General features: G+C 28.4%; 1 protein-coding gene across 2 annotated transcripts; it reads left to right on the top strand.

Annotated features, from left to right (window-relative positions):
- The first annotated feature begins 14,339 nt into the window (after nt 1–14,339).
- LOC136075160 (uncharacterized) lies at nt 14,340–16,880 on the top strand. Of its 2 annotated transcripts, XM_065787534.1 has the most exons (3): nt 14,340–14,405; nt 14,762–16,216; nt 16,286–16,880. In XM_065787534.1, the coding sequence occupies exons 2-3, from the start codon at nt 14,767–14,769 to the stop codon at nt 16,462–16,464; spliced, it is 1,629 nt and encodes a 542-aa protein (XP_065643606.1). In that variant the 5' UTR covers nt 14,340–14,405; nt 14,762–14,766; the 3' UTR covers nt 16,465–16,880. The 2 variants fall into 2 exon arrangements, with proteins under 2 accessions (XP_065643606.1, XP_065643604.1); XM_065787532.1 differs by lacking the exon at nt 14,340–14,405 and having other exon boundaries at nt 14,680–16,216.
- The last annotated feature ends 2,599 nt before the right edge of the window (nt 16,881–19,479 follow it).

Genomic DNA, 19,479 nt, shown 5'->3' with positions numbered 1-19,479 from the left:
ATGTATGTATGCATATATGTATGTGTAATAAAATAGTAAAAGAAAGTTATTACTAAAGCTAAAAATATTTAAAATTAAAAGATAGTAAATATTAAATTAATTATGAAATACACTACCATAAAGATTTTTAAATTTATTAGATGAAGGTTGTTTATTCATTATAGCAAACTTGTAGTTAAATTGTTTTAAAAACTTGAATCTTTTAGATTCAACTAAACTAAATAAATGATGTATTTATATTTTGTATCAAATTTTGATGAGAATAACTAAAATTCAAAGTAAAAAAACAAACAGAAAAAGCAAAAAAAAATTATGGATAAAATTATATCAAAGTTTATATCAAAATCTTTTCAAAAAAAAAATATCAAGAAATTTATCAAAAAATTAATAAACAAAATAACTTGTATCTGCGACTTACATATCCGGATAAAGTCAATATCCGCAAAAAAGTTTGTTGTCGGTAAAAAAAAAAGTTTGCAAATTTTACAAACTTCTTGTAAACTATATAAACTAGAAAAATAAAAAAATAAAAAAATTTTGTTAGTTTATAGATATACTAATTTATAGATTTTTTTTTTTCATATTATTTGACGAATATTGATTAAATCAGAGCTTGACACCAGTGAATATTAAGATGATTGGTTTGCAAAAATTTTAATCAAATCGGTATATTATAAAGTTCACCTTTGCACTTTACTTAACAATATCGGTACTAGGTAAGCATTTTTGAAATCAACGATATTATTGGTAGTTGGTGATGTAATATTTTTCTAGCCGTTTTTAGAGAATAGTGATTTTTTTTTTTTTTTTTTCCTCATTTATTTATTTATCGTTGAGTTGACCAATAGAATGTACTTGTTCTATTACCGATTCACTTAATATTTTCTGTTAATTTTTAAAAATTTCCTTAATAGCTTTGTGCCAACTTTCCTTTACAGCTTTGTCCCAACTTTCTACAAGTGTTTTTGTAGCCCATCTATTCTTTAGATATTTCTTCTTGTTTGATTTATGAAGTCTATAATTTTTTAAACAAAGTTACAACTTTGCTGCTGTATCATTTTTTTATCTGAAATATTCTATCCAACTTGTTATTTTCTTGAAAACTGCAACCGTCCTTAATGTCATTCCAATATTTTTCAATATTTGAAATTTTCCATTCATTCTTATTATTATCTTTTTCTACGTGTCTAATCTATCGGCAATACCTTTGAGATTTTTTATCATAGTAAATGATCATTAAGCATACTTCTTTTGTGTTCTTCAAGCTTAATTAAAACTATTTTTTTCACGTTCTTCATTGTTATACCCATTTTAATGAAATGAAAATATAAAAGTTAATTTACAATTAAAAGATACTATATATATATATATATATATATATATATATATATATATATATATATATATATATATATATATATATATATATATATATATATATACATATATATATATGTATATATATATATATATATACATATATATATATATATATATATATATATATATATATATATATATATATATATATATATATATATATATATATAGTATCTTTTAATTGTAAATTAACTTTTATATTTTCATTTCATTAAAATGGGTATAACAATGAAGAACATGAAAAAAAATAGTTTTTATTAAATAAATATTGTCATCATCATCTAAAAATTTAGAAACTAATTTATATTTAAACTAAATATATTTAAAAAACTAAATATATAAACTAATATATTTAACTAAGTCATTTAGAAACTATATAGTGAATAAGTGACAAATGAATAAATGAATATACATTACACATTTATTATTACAATATATTTTGTAGCATACAGTCAATAGAGCACAGGTATTTCAGCTAAAATTGTATTTTTCTTGATTTTATAGTTGCAAAACCCTAAAGGATATCACAGAAATTAATTTCAGAAGCAAATTTATGCTCAATAGACAAAAGTGCAAGGTTTGACAATCTTTCCTGTGATATTGTAAAACGCAAATACAATTTAATTAGATCGTTCACATGATGCAACTGAGACTGGTAAAGCTATAAATACCTGTAAAGCAGTTGCTAAAGTCTTCCATGATTCAAGTCCCAAAGATGAAATGTAGGTAAGGAGCCCTATTGGAGAGAAGTCCATTTTTTCTTGCAGTTTAGCTTTTCTAAGAGAGACAATAATATCTTTAAAGTCATCAAAAAGTTCGTTGCCATTAAGATCATTAGAAAACCAAGAGGCAAGATCAAAACATTTCTTTTGAAGGCTTATCATTTCTGCCTTATTAGTTTCCCAATTCGGTATGTTAATGATAGATTCAATGAAGCACAGAAAACCAAATTGTTCATTTAAAATTTTTAACTGTGAAAATTGGTTAGAAATTTCAATATCAAGTTTGTCCAACATTTCTTTCATACATCAATCCATTTATTGCTGAGCATTTAAACTGGCATTTGAAGCAGTTTCTCCTGACATGACACGCTTTTTTCGAATTTTACGTTCCACGATAATATCCCATTTTTTTCACATTTCCTCAGCTTTTGTAATGGATGAGGTGCATAATGCATTTCTCCAAATTTCAATTATCAGTTAAAGTTCCTAATTGAATTAAGGCTTGGTTGAAAGTAATTTCTTTACTTTATAAGCACTTTTGAATTCGGTCAATTGAAGGAAGTATTTCAGATCTGAAGTACAAAAGAGCCACAAACTCAAACCTTTGAATGGCAGCAAGAATATATCCAGCATCACCTCGTGAGTCAAGCGTTTCTCCAGAAGAATCACGTAACATTTCCAAAGCTCCCAACATCTCCTCAAGTTGAGTTGATATGGAGGTAACTGCAGCTTGTATCTGAATGGCTTTTTACTGTTATTTTCACATATTCCTTCAAAACTTCCCATCTATGAGTTGATGATAAGAAAAAAACAAATAATTTTTCAAATGTGCCAAAAAAAGTAACAGCTTGACTATTTACATGAGCAGTATGGGCTCCAACCAAATTTAAAGAGTGGTTATTGCAAGGGAAAAGTATTGCTAATGAATTTAAGTTTAATATTCGTTTTTGAACTCCAGAATTAGCTTCTGCCATAGTTGCTTGATTATCATAGAATTGGCCCCTGCAGTCTTGAAAATTCAATCCATCTAAATTAAGCTTTTTTGTTATATCCTTTGCAATCGCTTCAGCCGATTTACCATAAACTTGAATGAAGTCTAAAAAATTCCTTTCACTGTGACTTTGCCTCTTTCAATATCAACATATCTAATAATTTGATTAATTTGTTCAACATGTGAAGAATCAGGAGTGGTATCAAAAATGATGCTGTAATACTTTGCATTTTTTACATTAAGTATTATAGATTTACGTACTTTTGAACCAAGCAGATTAATTAGTTCATTTTGAATTCCATTAGAGAAATATGATAAAGAACCAGATTTTGAGCTTACTGATTCTAAATTTTCTTTCATGAATGGGTCAAATTTGGCTAGAAACTTCAGAAGAGCAAGGAAATTTCCAGAGTTTTCATTTGATTGGATAGACTCATTATGACCTCTTAATGCTAAATTTTGCTGGGCAAGCATTTGAATTGCTGCAGTAACACGCTCTAAAACTTGCTTCCATTTCTGAGCAGCTCTAGTGACTTGAATCTGAAGCTGATCATCAATTAGCCTACCATTTTTGAAGCCTCTTTCCAATTCTTTCCACTTCAAAGATGCCGAACAATGAGCGGAGCTTCCCTCATGACTTGGTATTCGTGGATTAAGCTTCTACCAGTGTGAAAATTCTTTTTCAAGATCAAAGCTGCTTCTTGTAGATGAATTAGATTCTTGATTGAATAGGCAGCATTAGAAACAAAACAAAAAGGTATGTTTTGTAGGAGAATAACATAACCATGTTCGTAAGACTTTTTGTCCATTGTGAAGTGTACGTGTAAACCATTTTTTAGACAATGTTCTTTTTTTTTCTTCATTAGTTGAGAAAGGGAAGTTTTGATTTTGCAATGTCTCTGTTCTAATTTGTATGATTGCATCTCGAAAAGATGAGGAAATTGTCATTGCCCACATTCCAATATCATGATGAGACTTGTTTTTTCTTAATTCTTTTGACATAATTATCTTTTTCTATGTCTGCATGCAACTCTTGCAAAATTCCATTATGACACACTTCTATTTCTTGTTCTACTTCTGAAATAATTTCTGTAGAAACTGTGTTACTTGAAGCTGAGATGCCAGTCAATACAGCAGAGGTTGATGCAGTACTTGTAGAAGAAATTGGGTTTGAAGGAGTAACATTGGTATTTGTTGAAGCAACTACAAAATAAACAAGTTATATATTTTTTTATTAGTAATAACAAGTTTATATTCACATTAGTCTTCTTTACCTTCTAAAAAATGTCGTTTTTTCACAAATGTTTCCATAAAAGATTTGGATGAAACATCTTCTTTTTCTCATTTTGCAACACTTTTTCTGTTTTGAGATCCACTTGCCTTCTGTCTTTTCATTTTTAGAAATGATTTTTTCTCACTTCTTTATCTACTTTTGCAGTTTTGTTCTTCTATTCTTCAATTTACGCCATTTTGTTTGTTTTGATCGAAGTAAACTTAATAAGCGAACCTCAAACCAGTTATGATTGATCTCAGAATTGCATATCAAACGTCCTCTTCATATATTAGTGAAAAAAATAATAGATTTTAAAAAAAATTTTAAGAAAAAACTCATTTAAAAAATAAAAATATCAGTGAAAATAAAAAAAATCATTCAAAATTTTTTTTTCTTTTTACGGTCAATTTTGCGTCCCTGCCAATTTGACGCCCGGGGTGGCTGCCCCCTTCGCCCCACCCTAGATCCGCCTATGTATATATGTGTATATATATATATATATATATATATATATATATATATATATATATATATATATATATATATATATGTATGCAAAAGTTAATAAAATTTTTCTTTCACTTAGGTAGAAAATATATGTAACTTCAACTTTATTTAGTTCTTGAGGACAGAATTTAGATTGATAGAAATGAATTTCTTCAAAATTTACTTTTGATTACATTTTTTTACAAAATAAAAAAATCTTTCCCCTTCCCTCCCCCAACCATATTTGACCCTTTTTGAAAGATTTATAGTCTTCTTTCCTTGTGTCTACCTTTTTTTACATAATAGAGCAAATTTTCAGCAATTTTGAATAAATATTTTCAAAAAAATTTATTTTGGCCTAATTTTAAGTTATTCCTGATCACTGTGCATGCCTTCCTTTTAATAAGAGCGTTATTTTAAACGAAGTTATTTTATAAAAACAATTTTTTTTTAATTAATTTTTGCTAAAACTCGAAATTTATGTTTTTATTAAACTATTTGTCACTTTTATGTCAAAAATTTTTTTCTAATAAATAAATTTTTTCTAATAAAAACGAGAGGCGAACCCAGTTAATTAAAAGTTCTTTTAGAAACAAGTTTTTTTTGTTTATTTTGTTTTAACAAAGTATTTATTTTTATATTTTTGCGCAAATCAGGTTGAGCATCGTAAAGCTTTGATACGTAAGACTTTGATAATTTTGCCTGTTAGTTACAAAAGTATTGATTTGGAGATGTAATTGCAACATTAGAAACTTTTTTTTTTCTAGTACATTATTATATTCTGCGTATAATCTTGAAATTTTAATAATTGTGAAGTGATTCTAACTTGTGCAAATGTGTTGGGATTAACATGACTTAAACAACAAATAACGATTTTTACATGTGCCAAAAAACATAGAAAATTTAATTTTTTGGAATAAATTTTTTTCTAAAAATCTATACTTAGGTGTTCAAATGGTATATTCCAGCTATAATACCATTGTAATATACCACTCATTTTTGGTTACTCCCAATTACATTTTGAGAAAATTCAAAACAATTTTGTTTTTCACTTTTTCAAATGATTTTCAATATTTGATATTTCAATCTTATTGTGATTATTTAATGTTTTAAATAATTATTTCTAGTTAAAAAAGACATTAAGATAAAAAATAGCACAAGAAGAATAGCTGAAGAATTCATGAGAACTTATAAACGTAAACCAGGTAATCGGTTCTATTCATTTTATACAGAAGAAGCCATGCAAAATGCCTTGTTAGATATCTCAACTAATAGAATATCAATTTTTAAGGCATTCAAGTTTTATGGTATACCATATGGTACTCTGCACAACAAGAGTAAACTAAGACATTTGAAAAACTTTTGAGGGCAGACCAGATTACAGCCCACAGACCAGATTACAGCCACCAAAGAAAAGATTCTACAAATTATTAGCATCCTGACAGATTGGAAGTTACCTTTGGATAAGATGGATATATAAACAGAATGGGTGTTACTTATTTAAAATTTAAAAATAACTTGCCTGGCCCTGATTGGATAAAATTTTTCATTGTTCGCAATAATCTGACTGCTCGAATTGCTGACAAGGTAAAACCAGCAAGAGCTGAAATTGATCGAAATTCAGTATGTTCATATTTCAATGAGTTATCCATTACACTTCGAGACATTTCTAATAGCAATATATTCAACTATGATGAGACAAATTTGAGACAAATAACAACTAAAGTTGTTATTGGAAATAATTTAAAATAATATCTGGTTTACATGTTTAATACCAAAATGCCACACATCTGCTACAACCGCTTGATATTGTTGTTTTTAGATTCTTGAAAGTTGAGTGGAAGAAGATTTTACAAACATGAAGAAGAGAATCACGAATCAAGGGTTCAGTTCCAAAAAACTATTTCCCAGCGTTCTTGACAAAGCTGCAAAATACTCTGAAAGTAGACAAATTAAAAGCAGGATTCGAAGCTTCAGGCATGTATCCATTGAATCGAGAAAAAGTATTAAAACGGCTTCCAGATTTCAACAAAGACTATGGTGATGAGACCATAAAAGAAATATTAAATGAGGGTGTAATAGATATTCTCATGAAGTAGTGTGGCAATGATGCAGAGGAAAAACTAATAGAAAAAGAGAGAAAAAAATTGCACCAGGAAAATTGATCACAATAGATAACTTTGATTATAGACAAACATCAAAGCAGAAAAAATCTAAAAACCAACAAATTAAAGGCAAAAAATCAAAAATATCTTCAAAGGATGTTGAATCTTTGTCTGAATTAGAAAACATTGAAGTAACTTAATTTTCTAACTACAGGGAGTTGGCCTGTTGTACCCAGAAAAAATTAAAATAAGTGTGAAATTTAATTACATTGGATTGTTGAGGTTTTACTAACACCCAAAATTCTTTATATGAGGTTTCTAAGAAAAGTAGAAGTAACCAAAAATCTGTTTAATTATCCTGTTGCAGAAGACATCGTTTTTGCTGTACATTTCTCAAGTATATTGCAACATCTTCAACTACCGAAGACAAATAATAGTTATCAACTAGAGTTTGCAAATGTAAAAAATATTGATAAAATCTGTTTAGTGAATCGGATATGCTATCAGAAGATGTCAGAAATATTCACTAAATGATTTAATTCAGAACATTTCATTTAATAAAATGAACACTTTGTTTTTCAAACATTTATTTTACTAATTAGTACCCTGCAGCAGTTTAGAGGCACTACACAGAACAACTAGTTCCTAGTCCGGTTTTAACACCAGTTGTTGTAAAATCTTCAGAAAATGTGATTATTAGGTTGTTTGGTATTTTTTATTTTATTTTAAATGGAGTTAAACAAGTAAAGTACATTAGTACTTAATATTTATGTACAATTAATACTTTTTTTTGTTAGTATTATTTTATAACTGCTAATTACAATTACTCTAATGAGGATATTTATATATTATATGTTATGTTTAGCATATTAACGCCAAATTGTTTTTTGTTTTTTTGTCCATTTTGTGGATATGTTGTTGTCTAAATATATAATTTTACCAGTAAAATCTTAAAAATATATTGGTAAATTTGTTGTAATTTAGTAAAACTCCAAAAAAATTATTAATGGCACTTGTGAAGATGGCTTAATTAATAAGCTTTTAAGAAGTAATAAACTATCAAAGCCACCCCCAACGAAGGATTGAGATTGATAACATTTTTGACTTAAAAAAATATATATTAAAACCAAAAAAAAAATTATATTTAATTGAATCCTATGAAGAAAAGGTATATTGTTATATCGAAAAAATAATATTCAAAAAAAAAATTTATACGAAAGAGTTTATTTGCAAAAATGCTCAAAAACCTATCAAAGTCCTATCCTACCTACCAAAACCTACCAAAAACCGATCAAAATTTGACGGTACTTTAAGTAAGCCATGATGTTATGGTAGCGTTTCTCATGTTTTTAAAACAATTACTCCAATCTAACTAGATTTAACAAAAGATGTTCCAAATCCACTTTACGCCTTTGGAAGTACTGTCACGGAGACAACTGTCCGTCGGAGTAAACTGTTCGACAGGACATTTTACTCCGGAGTAGATTGTCCTATCTTGGAGTAAGTTGTCCGCTTTGAATAATGTGAAACTTCATCAGACAAAATAGTTTAAAATAAGATTGCGGACGTTTTGTAGTAAGACTAATTAAGAAAGTTTTTAGAGATAAAGAGTTTTTGTTTTGTATAATATAAGTTACTTTTAGAAATACTGTCACCATTGTTCTTATTCGTAAGAGTGTTATTATTGTTAGTTCCTGAATTTAGTTATTATTATTATTATTATTATTATTGTTATTATTATTATTATTATTATTATTATTATTATTATTATTATTATTTAATAATAATAATAATAATAATAATAATATTAATAATATTTACTACAAAAATAATAATATTGTAATAACTAATTTAATTAGTTTTAGATAGAACTAGAGATGATAGCTCCTTTCAACAGGGATATACTGCATTAAAATAAAACATACTAGTATTTAGTAATAAGCTAATATATCGTTTTTTTCCCCGCACTTCAATCCTTTGTAACTCTCTCCCATCTTCCTGTTTTCCTGACTCATACAACTATAGTTCTATTTTTTTCCAGTAACTCCTAAATTAATAGTGGCTGCTTACAGCCTTGTTGAAAGTGAATTAGAATAAAATAAGGTAAAGCTACAGTTAAGCGACCTAAAATAATTTTATTTTTTCGCTTGTTGCGCTCTCGTGTGAATACTTGCTCAAAGTAGTGACTTTTTAATATAAACATAAGGAATATTTACCGGCTACAGTACATTCATCGACTATCTTATAGCCTGTTGCTACAAGGAAGTGCTACTACATCGACTAAGGGTTTGGCATGGGGCAGCATCTTTTTTATTATCATTATTTCACTTAATATTTCTAATGTTTAAAAAGCATCCTCTGACGAGAGCGCAGCAAGCGAAAAAATAAAATTATTTTATGCCTCTTAACTGTAGCTTTACCTAAAATAAAATAAAACTTAGTATATGAAATACATAATCATTATATATTTCATATACTAAGTTTTGTCATATATTTTTTTTACATATACATTTTATATGTATATATATATATATATATATATATATATATATATATATATATATATATATATATATATATATATATATATATATATATATATATATATATAAATACAGTAACAATTTGTTGCATACTTATGCTATAGTATATATATATATATATATATATATATATATATATATATATATATATATATATATATATATATATATATATATATATATATATATATATATATATATATATATATATATATATATATATATATATATATATATATTATATATATATATACTATAGCATAAGTATGCAACAAATTGTTACTGTATTTTTGTTACATTAAATATGAATATTCAGATTTTTCATAATTCATAAATATGAATTTTCAGAAAAAGAAATAAAAAACAAAGAATAATGAATGAAAAGACTGCTGCCCCATTCCAAACTCTTAGTGGATGTAGTAGCACTCTGCTGCAAGTCTGGCTATTTGTCACTCAATGTATGTACTGAAGCCCCCGGCAGCAGGCTATTTCAAGTTTACAAAATTTATTATATATTTTATAAGGCAAGATGAATTAATCTAAATGTTCAAATTAGTAAAAAATTGACAAACTAAATTTGCTTAACCAAATTGAATATTTTAATACTAATTGATCAACAAGAGGTCATAAATTAAAAATGCATAAGGAGTCAATAACACAATCAGACAAAAAAATTTCACTAATAGAGTTATTTTTTTTTTTTTTTTTTTAAACATCTTCGCTTCCAACAAGGCTGCAAGCAGCCACTAATTAATGTTGAAAGTTACTGAAAGAGAAAAGATAAAGATTGTAGAGCAAGATAACAATTGACAGACGACTTATAAGATTGCAAATTATATGAATTAGGAAAGCATGATGAAGGAAGCGAATTCCAAAGAGCTGATGTTCGAGGAAAAAAACTAGACGAATAAGCGCTTTTGGAGCACTTAGGAACAGTCACAAAAAAAGGATGAGACTTAATTGAATGACGAGTAATACAATAATGAATTTTAGTTGATGACACAAAAGATGCTAGCTCTTTAGAGCAGTGCCCATTATAGTATTTGTAGAAAAGAGAAAGAGAAGCAACATCACCACGATGTGATAATGGTTGGAGATTGGCTGCAAGAGCAGGTCCAACTATGTTTACAATCCGTTTTTGCACCTTGTCTAAAAGATATGGCAGATATGGCAACAGTAGTCCATACAAGGCCGGATTTGAGATAGAGAATAGAATCCAAAGTAAGAAAGTTAGTAAGTAGGAGTTGTAAATGACTGGAATGTACTAACACAAAAAATCATAGAGTCTCCAAATGTAAACCGATTTAAAAACAACATTTATAAATACTTTAAATTTTAACCTCAAATCTCAGATCTTATGTATTGTTTTTGATCCTTGTTAACTTTTTGGCTGTTATAAACTGAAATTCAATGTAATTTCAGTTTCAACTCTTATGAGTTACAGTGCCATTTCTATAAATTCTATAATAAAATATCTATTAATACTTTTGATTATATAAAATTTTAATATATAGTTACTACTAATAATACTAATTGTAGTATTATTGTATTTTGATAAAGACATGAGTCATATCATAATAGTATTATGGTGTTATTCTTTTTTTTATTTTAGTATCTATATGTATGTGTGTGAGTTACATTTTTAGTTGAGTGTCAAAGTTTTATATCAGATTTAATTTTAAGTAATCATTTTCATTGTACTACAAGTGAGATAATTGATTGATTTTTTAAGTTGTAGTTAGTTTATGATAAATAAGTTAGAAATTTAGGTTAAATAGTAGTATTAGCTTAAAGAGTAGTATTAGTTTAAAGCGTTATTGTTCTTCTTCTTCTTTATATTTATACTTATTTTGTCTATAATTTTATTTATGTTGGGTGCTTTATTTGCTTATTTGGATTTATTTATTTTTTTTTTAATTTATGGTTGGAGTTTGAAGATTTTATTATAAGGTTTCAAAGAATTGAAGTTTTTGATTTGTTTTTATTATTAAATAATTATATTTAAAAAAATGATTCTTTTTTATTCCTTTATTTCATTGATTTTAACTTTGCCATTATTTTATTTTAGTTTGCCTACTGTTGAAATATGGTTTTAATTTAGTAAACCTTTATGCGGTAGTGGTGTAGTGGTAAGAGCGCTCGCTTTGTAAGCGAGAGGTTCGGAGTTCGACTCCCACCACGTCCCTGGAAGTACCGCGCTCAGCTTAGTTTCTCCGCGCAGCGGCCTTGCTCGGTTGCAAGGCTCGTGTTTCGGAGTTAAAGAGTTGAGAGAGGGTTGCACCACGAATAACAACTAAAAAATAAAAATAATAAAAACACAAAAAAATGAGTAGCCTCCTCGACTGTAGTGGCCCCCTCGGGCCTTGGGGAGGTGAACAATCTAAAAAAAAAAAAAAAAAAAAAAAAACCTCCATGAATTTAAGTTTACTTTATTAATCATTCACCAACAGTTAAGGAAAAATTGAATTCAACTCAATAAAGGTAGGATTAGTTTTATTTTCAGGAAACATTGCAAAATATGATTTAACTGTAGTTAGATAATATCTTTTTTTTTTTTTTTTTACATTTTTTTACATTTTTTTTACATTTTTTACATTTTTTTACATTTTTTTACATTTTTTTTACATTTTTTTACATTTTTTTACATTTTTTACATTTTTTTACATTTTTTACATTTTTACAATTTATTTACATTTATTTTAAATTTATTTACTCAACTATAATATGTCTGTTGTACTGTTTCTTAAACCCCACAGAATTTTCCTTATCTAATCAAACAAACATCATTATTGTTTATGCAGTTAGGTTTCATTATTGGAACGGTTTAGTTAATAGAATAGTGACAAACTAAAGCAGTTTCCAACTGCTTTAGCTTATTATTATTGTTTTTTAAAAATAAATTCTGATTTTTTTTTTAGTTATAAAATTATCTTATCATTTTTGTAATTGTTTCAGTTGGTTATTTTATTTTTATCATTGTTATTTGTATCATTAATATTATTAGCTGTTATTTACTTAAACTTTTCGTAAATGACCTACATTATTAGGTTTTTTTTGTCAAAATATATAATTTGGTTGACAAAGTCAACCAGTTTGATAGATGCAATTTTTAAAAAAACTTTTATTAGTTTCTTAAATAAAATGGATTTAGTGAATAATGAAAAAGAAGAACAATACTTTCTTAATGTTAATATTTACTTAACTAAAGGGGTCTATCCCATTAGTTGTACTCCCAATGAAAAGAGAATATATGTTTTCCATGTTTAGAATGGAAGGTAATCAGTTAAAAAATATGACAAAGAAGGGTTTATGGGTTGAGATTATTTTTAGCAAAGAGCAGAGAAAGTAAATTATTTGTTTTGTCATAGTAAACATCTTACTTATCACGTTAGAAGAACAAGCACTACAAGGTTTCAGAACGTTTTTACTGGCCTGGAAATTTTCGATAAAAATTTTTCTCATAATTGCAGATCTAAGCAGTTAAAGCAAAAATAAAAAATCCATTTTCTATTTAAGATAATTGTTCGAAACTTAAAATATTATCATGAGTTTACTGTGATTCTGCTACAGTCCCTCAAGTATTTGTAGAAGAGTACCCCCTGAAAATTTCAAGTTCCGTTTTCAATTTTATGCTTTGTACAAGGTCAAAAAAAAGAATTCTGTTTAAAACACATTTTAAAAATATTTATTTGTAATATATGTGGCAAAAGTTAATTAGGTACTAAATAAAATGAAATAAAGGTTGCAAAAACAATTAGATACTAAATAAAAAATTTAGTTTACTAAAAGTCAGGAAATTGCCGTTGCTATGGGCGTTGCTATAGGTGCTGAAAAAACTTCACTTTAAAAAAAATCGATTATTCTTATAATATTAAATTTTTAAAATTATAATTATTAGGGAAAAACATATACATAAAATAATGTTAACAAAATTTTTTATCCCCTTCCTCCTTTAAAAGAACCCTAGGGCCCCCTAATATCAAAATTACGGTCACGGCTCTGATTCTGAATCTAGAATAAATTTCAAACAAAATAACATAAAAAAATAATTTTTATTTTTTACTGTTTTTAACATAAACCTTAAACAAAATATAAACATTCTAAACATGTCGGTGTTAACATTTTTTTAATTTTTTTAAACTTTTAAACCGGTAAAAAATGACCTTGTGAACTAAAAAGCTTCAGGTTTATTTGTATGAGTTACATGACGCATAATACTACTATGTTAATTATAAAAATATTATGCCTTAGTATATAAAGTGTTAAAGTTTTCTTTATGCCGCAGAATAATGCGCGAGTTCTCAAACCATCGTTTAAACAAACGCTAAAACATATTGCTTGAGTGGTCCGAAGTGAATAATCCGCAAAAAATTAAGAATTAAGTTTACTCCAACGTAGGACAGTTTGCTCCGGAGTAAATTGTCCTAGACGGACGGATAGGACAAACTAGGACGTTCTACTCCGGAGTAAAATGTCCGACCGGACAACTTACTCCGCGGACAGTTTTCTCCCTGACAGTACCATGCTAAAGTAGTTTCTCCCCGCAGCACAGTGGGCCAGGTGGTAGACAAAACCTCAAAAAAAAATTTCGAAATACTTCCAACTACTTAGTACATTATATTTATAAGAGCATAATGTATGGTTTAAAACATTATTTGTAGTTTAATTGTACATCATAAATGTACAATTATTATTTACAATTGAATATAATGATGAATTAATTTTTTTTTTTTTTTTAATATACCATAACAACATAACTATAACAACAAATAACTTTTAAATTATTTAACATATGCGAAATTAATTGACATATTATTAAAATTTAATTTGATAGCTTTCCAAAAAATACCATAACAAATTCCAAGGTCTTGTATTAAAGTCACAGTTTTATTTTGAAATATAAAGGTAAGATTCTTGTTTATAGTATAAAAATATTATGTTAAAAGTGGCTCATATAGTTTAGAACCTGCTGGAACAGCATATTAATGTTAGAATAAGTTAATACAATATATGTACAGCCTGTTGGTGCTGTTTTATTCTGCTCATAGCTGCCCCTTTAGGTTTGGTAAACATTTAAAAAGTATATATTGTTGTAAAATGCTATTCGCGACAAACCTATTTTTTGGTTTGTTGTCATTATTAGGTGTTGTGCTTATTGTACTGGCCTAATTTAATATATCTGAAATAAAAATAATGGCCATATTCATGTTATATTAGTTTATAGTGGTTGCACTAATAATTTTAAATTAATTTTTTTGTAGTTGATATGAAGATAAGTGATGTCCATAACCGTATACGGCATGACCAACTAAATCCGAGTGATAAATCATTTTCTTTGTCTGTAGAAGCTATTTTAGTCTCTATGAATTTGGGTTCTACTGGGTGTGCTGCATTTTTAAAAGTTTATCAAAAGAAATGGAAGGATGCAAACCGAGGAAACATAAAGTTTGAGAGTAAAAATAAAAATTGGTTGACTCAGGACTTTAAATCTACATACAGTAATAATATATCTAAGCCTGATAATTCTAGTCAATTACATAAGATTGGTGGAAGACCAAGTTGTTCCTTTAAAGTTGCTTCTGACAAAACCAAAAGGAGAAGACTTAATGATATTATAAATAATTTTTCTAGTGATGAGTTGCTCCACTCAGCAAGGCTTAAATTAAGAAATGAGTATAATTATGAGGCTGCCAAGCAAGTTGCTGAGATATCAGAACCTTCTAGTCAATTTAAAAAGTATACACCTGATGAAGGTCTGGCATTAATTATAGATGGTGGCATGTCAAAATCAACCTACCAACTTATGAGGAATGGAGCTGAAGAACGTGACTGCCATATATATCCTTCATACAACAACATAAGATTGTCCAAAGCTAAGTGCTATCCAGAGAACATCTTTGTTGATGATTATTCAGCACATGTACCACTACAAGAATTATTAAAACATACAGTAAAAAGACTTTGTGAGGTGCAAGCTCCTGTGATCAGCACAATGCTAGATGGTTTGACCCGGTTGACTTTGCGTTGCAAGGCTGGGTTTGATGGGGCTACTGGGCAAAGCATGTACAAGCAAATTAGTAGTGAGGAAGCTGGAGATCGTAACTTAAAAAAAGAAGAATCTCTGTTCATTACCTGCTTAGCACCACTAGAACTCAGTGGGTTCTGTAATAACAAAAAAGTACTATTATGGCGAAATGAAAAGCCATCATCTACTGCATATTGTCGTCCAATAAGATTTTCTTTTCAAAATGAAAGCAAAGCAGTTGTTATAGAAGAAGCAAAATATTTAGAGTCTGAAATCAAAAAATGTGGTGTTTTTAATTTTACTTTTAATGGAAAGGAACTGGTTGTCAAAAGTATTATTGAACTGACCATGATTGATGGCAAAATTCAAACTATTCTGTCTCATGTGACTAACTCAACTCAATGTTGCTCTGTGTGTGGTGTGTCTCCAAAAAACATGAATAACTTAGAAATGGTGCTGAAATTGGACAATTCTAATAATTTAGAATTGAAATATGGTCTTTCTAGCCTGCATGCCTGGATTAGGTTTTTTGAGATGGTATTGCATATTGGATATAAACTAGAAACTCAAAAGTGGCAGTCTAGAGCTATAGAAGATAAAGAAAATGTTATGCAAGTGAAGAAACGTATACAGACAGAATTTATGAACCAAATGGGACTAGTTGTGGATTTCCCAAAAAGTGGAGGATCTGGTAAGTGAAATTACATAAATACTTTTATATAAATCATCAGGTTAACTATCACATATATACAATTTGTAGGTACCAGTAATGATGGTAACACTGCCCGACGAGCCTTTGCAAACTATCAATCAACTGCCAAAATTTTGAAAGTAGATGAAACTCTTTTATTTTATTTTTACATCATACTAGTCACTTTATCATCTGGATTTGAAATTGACACTGTCAAATTTAAAGAGTTCTGTATTACTGCTCTTTAACTTTACATATCTAAGTATTCCTGGTATTACATGGCACAATCAGTACACAAAATTTTAGTTCATGGCCATGCCATCATTGCTAGACAGTACTTGCCAATTGGACTGATGTCAGAGGAGGCCCAAAAGGCCTGTAACAAGGATTTTAAAAAGTTTAGGGAAGATTTCAGTAGAAAGACTTCCAGAATTGACACAAATCGTGACCTAGTTAACAGGCTACTTGTATCTAGTGATCCTGTCATAACATCATTAAGAAAGTGTCATAAAAAAAAATGGTAAGAGTTTAAAAAAATACCCCAGTGAAGTTTTGGCTTTGCTGAGGGAATCAGCTCCACCTTCTTCTTTTTCTTTGTAGCTAAACACAATTTGTTGTTTGATTTTTAAAAAAGGTTGATATTGAAAAAAATATTTTTTTACTACCTAAGCCAATTAAATGTCTTTTATTTTATTAAAAATTAAAATATTCTTGTTAAAAATAAATATTATTTCATAATGATTATTTATATATCTAAATAGGTTTGTGGACCAATTGGGTAATAATTAGATTTTGTCCACCACTTCCCATATACCTGGCCCACTGTGCGCAGTGAACTCCGAAACACCAACCTTGTTTAAAGTAGTAATTGAGACTGCTGTTTACGACTCTTTATCAAAAAACAAAAAGTATAATTTTTTTTTAGTTTTTATTTTTAGCAGTTTTTTCTCAGTTTATGCGTTTTTGTGGGTACCACCACTGAGCGGAAAACCCAGGCGAAAGCACTCGCCCTTTTTGATAAAATTTTGAACATACACCTAGATTAAATATGTAGCATAGGATGTACGAGCAGGTTTTTAACTTCTTTAAATATTTATTTTTTAAAAACTTGTTTTCACAGGCTTACCCCTTGGAAAATAATTTTTTGACTAAAAAAAAAAAAAAACCTACTAAAGCAACCTAAACTACCTAAAGCAACCTAAGTCACTCATAACATTATTGATCGCAGTAAAAAATTATTATGAAGATAATCTAGCCTTATGTCAAATAATATTGTGCACAATATTTTCAGCTTTTGGTTTTTTAGGTGATCCCCTGATTCGATTTTAAAAATTTTAAGATGTTTTTTGAATAATTTTAGTTGAAAAATATTTTTGAATCATCTCTGAAGATTTCATTATCTAAAACGTATTGTTAGAAAAATGTTGCTATTTCGCTCATTACAATATACCTCAACCAAGGTTCGTGTTTAAGCTTATATCTGATTATAGTGTACCTAAGTATAATGTACTGTGTAACCATGGTTACACAAGGTTCGTGTTTAGGGTTGAGAAAAATAAAATAGTAATAACAATGACATTAAAAACTTAACAATTTTAGTGTGATTGAATATCATATCTATGAGCAAACTTATATAATTGGCATTTTGTTCTATGCCTCGGCAACAGATTTCTTCAGGACGTCGATATTGCTTTGTTAGCATTTACATGCCATTGCTTGAATTTTGAGCCCATATCGAGTAATCCAGAGAATTAAGGCCTGGTGAGCTAGGTGATCAGATTCCTTTTTGACCAAAATTTAAGTTCTCAGACAACCATTTCTGCCCTGCACTTGCTGTGTGACGCGGAGCTCAATCCTGAACATAGTCAACGTTTGACCAGTCTGTGAATTTTGTTTGGCACTAGGGCAGGGCTTTAGGTTTCAGAATTTTTTTGCAAGTCCTCCAATTTTAAGTTCCAAGTGTACCAATTTATAACCGATCTTGAGAGTCTCAAGAAAGAATCTAACAACTCTAAATTTTAGATTTTAACAGTTTTTTTGCTAAATTTTTAAAGTTTTTTTTAAGCCAATCATAGAAATCGCATTGACAATTTCACTGTTCAAACGATTCTACTTTTTATTTATACGATTCGTGAAGAAATAATGTTTCGACAAAAACTTTAATCGTTTTCTCTGGAAAGCCTGCCCAATCACTCTGATACATGATGCCAATTAATAGAACCATGTTTGTTTCTGAGTTTGTATATTTGGATAAGATCCTCCTTTACTCTTCTATTTGATAGATTTTGTAAGCCCATTTACTTTAATCTTTGCTTGTAACTGGCTCCCTTTCTTATGTAACTTTTTGATGAATTTTTTCGATTAAATTTATACCTTAAATAAAATATGGGTTCCACATTTGAAAAACATATTCCAAGTGCGGCCAAACGAGTGACGTACATAACAACTTCGTTGACGTCTCATCTGGATAGAGAATTGCGTGTTTAAACATACCCAATTTTTGATTCGCCTTAATATTTTTTAAATGTGTTATTCTCATTTTAAATAGTCCGAAACATAAATACCTAGGTCTCTTTCCAATGACTTTACTACTAGTTCATGTTGAATGATATCGGCTTCTGTAGCATTATATTAAAAAGTATACTTCATTTTCGGATTATCACGACCAAATGAATGATTTTACTTTTATCTTTATTAAAACTGATTAGCCGTTTATTTGTCCTGTTAAATAACATGACAAGATCTAATTGTAGAGAATGATTATTTCTATTCAACCACCTACTTATTTAACCATCAGCATATAGCTTTGGCTTATTGCTCAACTTTTTTGTAAAATCATTTACATTATAAAAAGCATAAGTCCTAAAACCGATCCTTGTGGTACATTTTAAGTCCATTGGATGCAACAAGACCATCATAACTTGAGAAGGATGTTTTGTTTTAAAAATAGCTCTGATGTCTTCAGGAACATCATCTACCTTTATAATGTCAGGTATTGCTAGACCCGCTTGCAGAACTGCTGCAACCCCATCTCTGTTAGCCTCTATGAAAGAAATCTTGGTTTTTCGAGAATGTGAAACGAAGCAATTAGTAGTAGTAGTTTAGTTGTAGTTAGTAGTAGTTTCATTAATTTTCGCTGTTAAGAATATATACAACGTACAAATATAACAAAAGGAAATGGCTGCAGTAAGAAGAAGACATCAATTAGCCTTATCTCCAAGCCCCATTACGATCGTAATTTACAAGTCCGTAAAATATTACAA

This window comes from Hydra vulgaris, chromosome 01 (genome assembly GCF_038396675.1).
Source record: "Hydra vulgaris chromosome 01, alternate assembly HydraT2T_AEP".
NCBI lineage: Eukaryota > Metazoa > Cnidaria > Hydrozoa > Anthoathecata > Hydridae > Hydra > Hydra vulgaris.
This window is presented reverse-complemented; position numbering and strand designations above follow the sequence as displayed.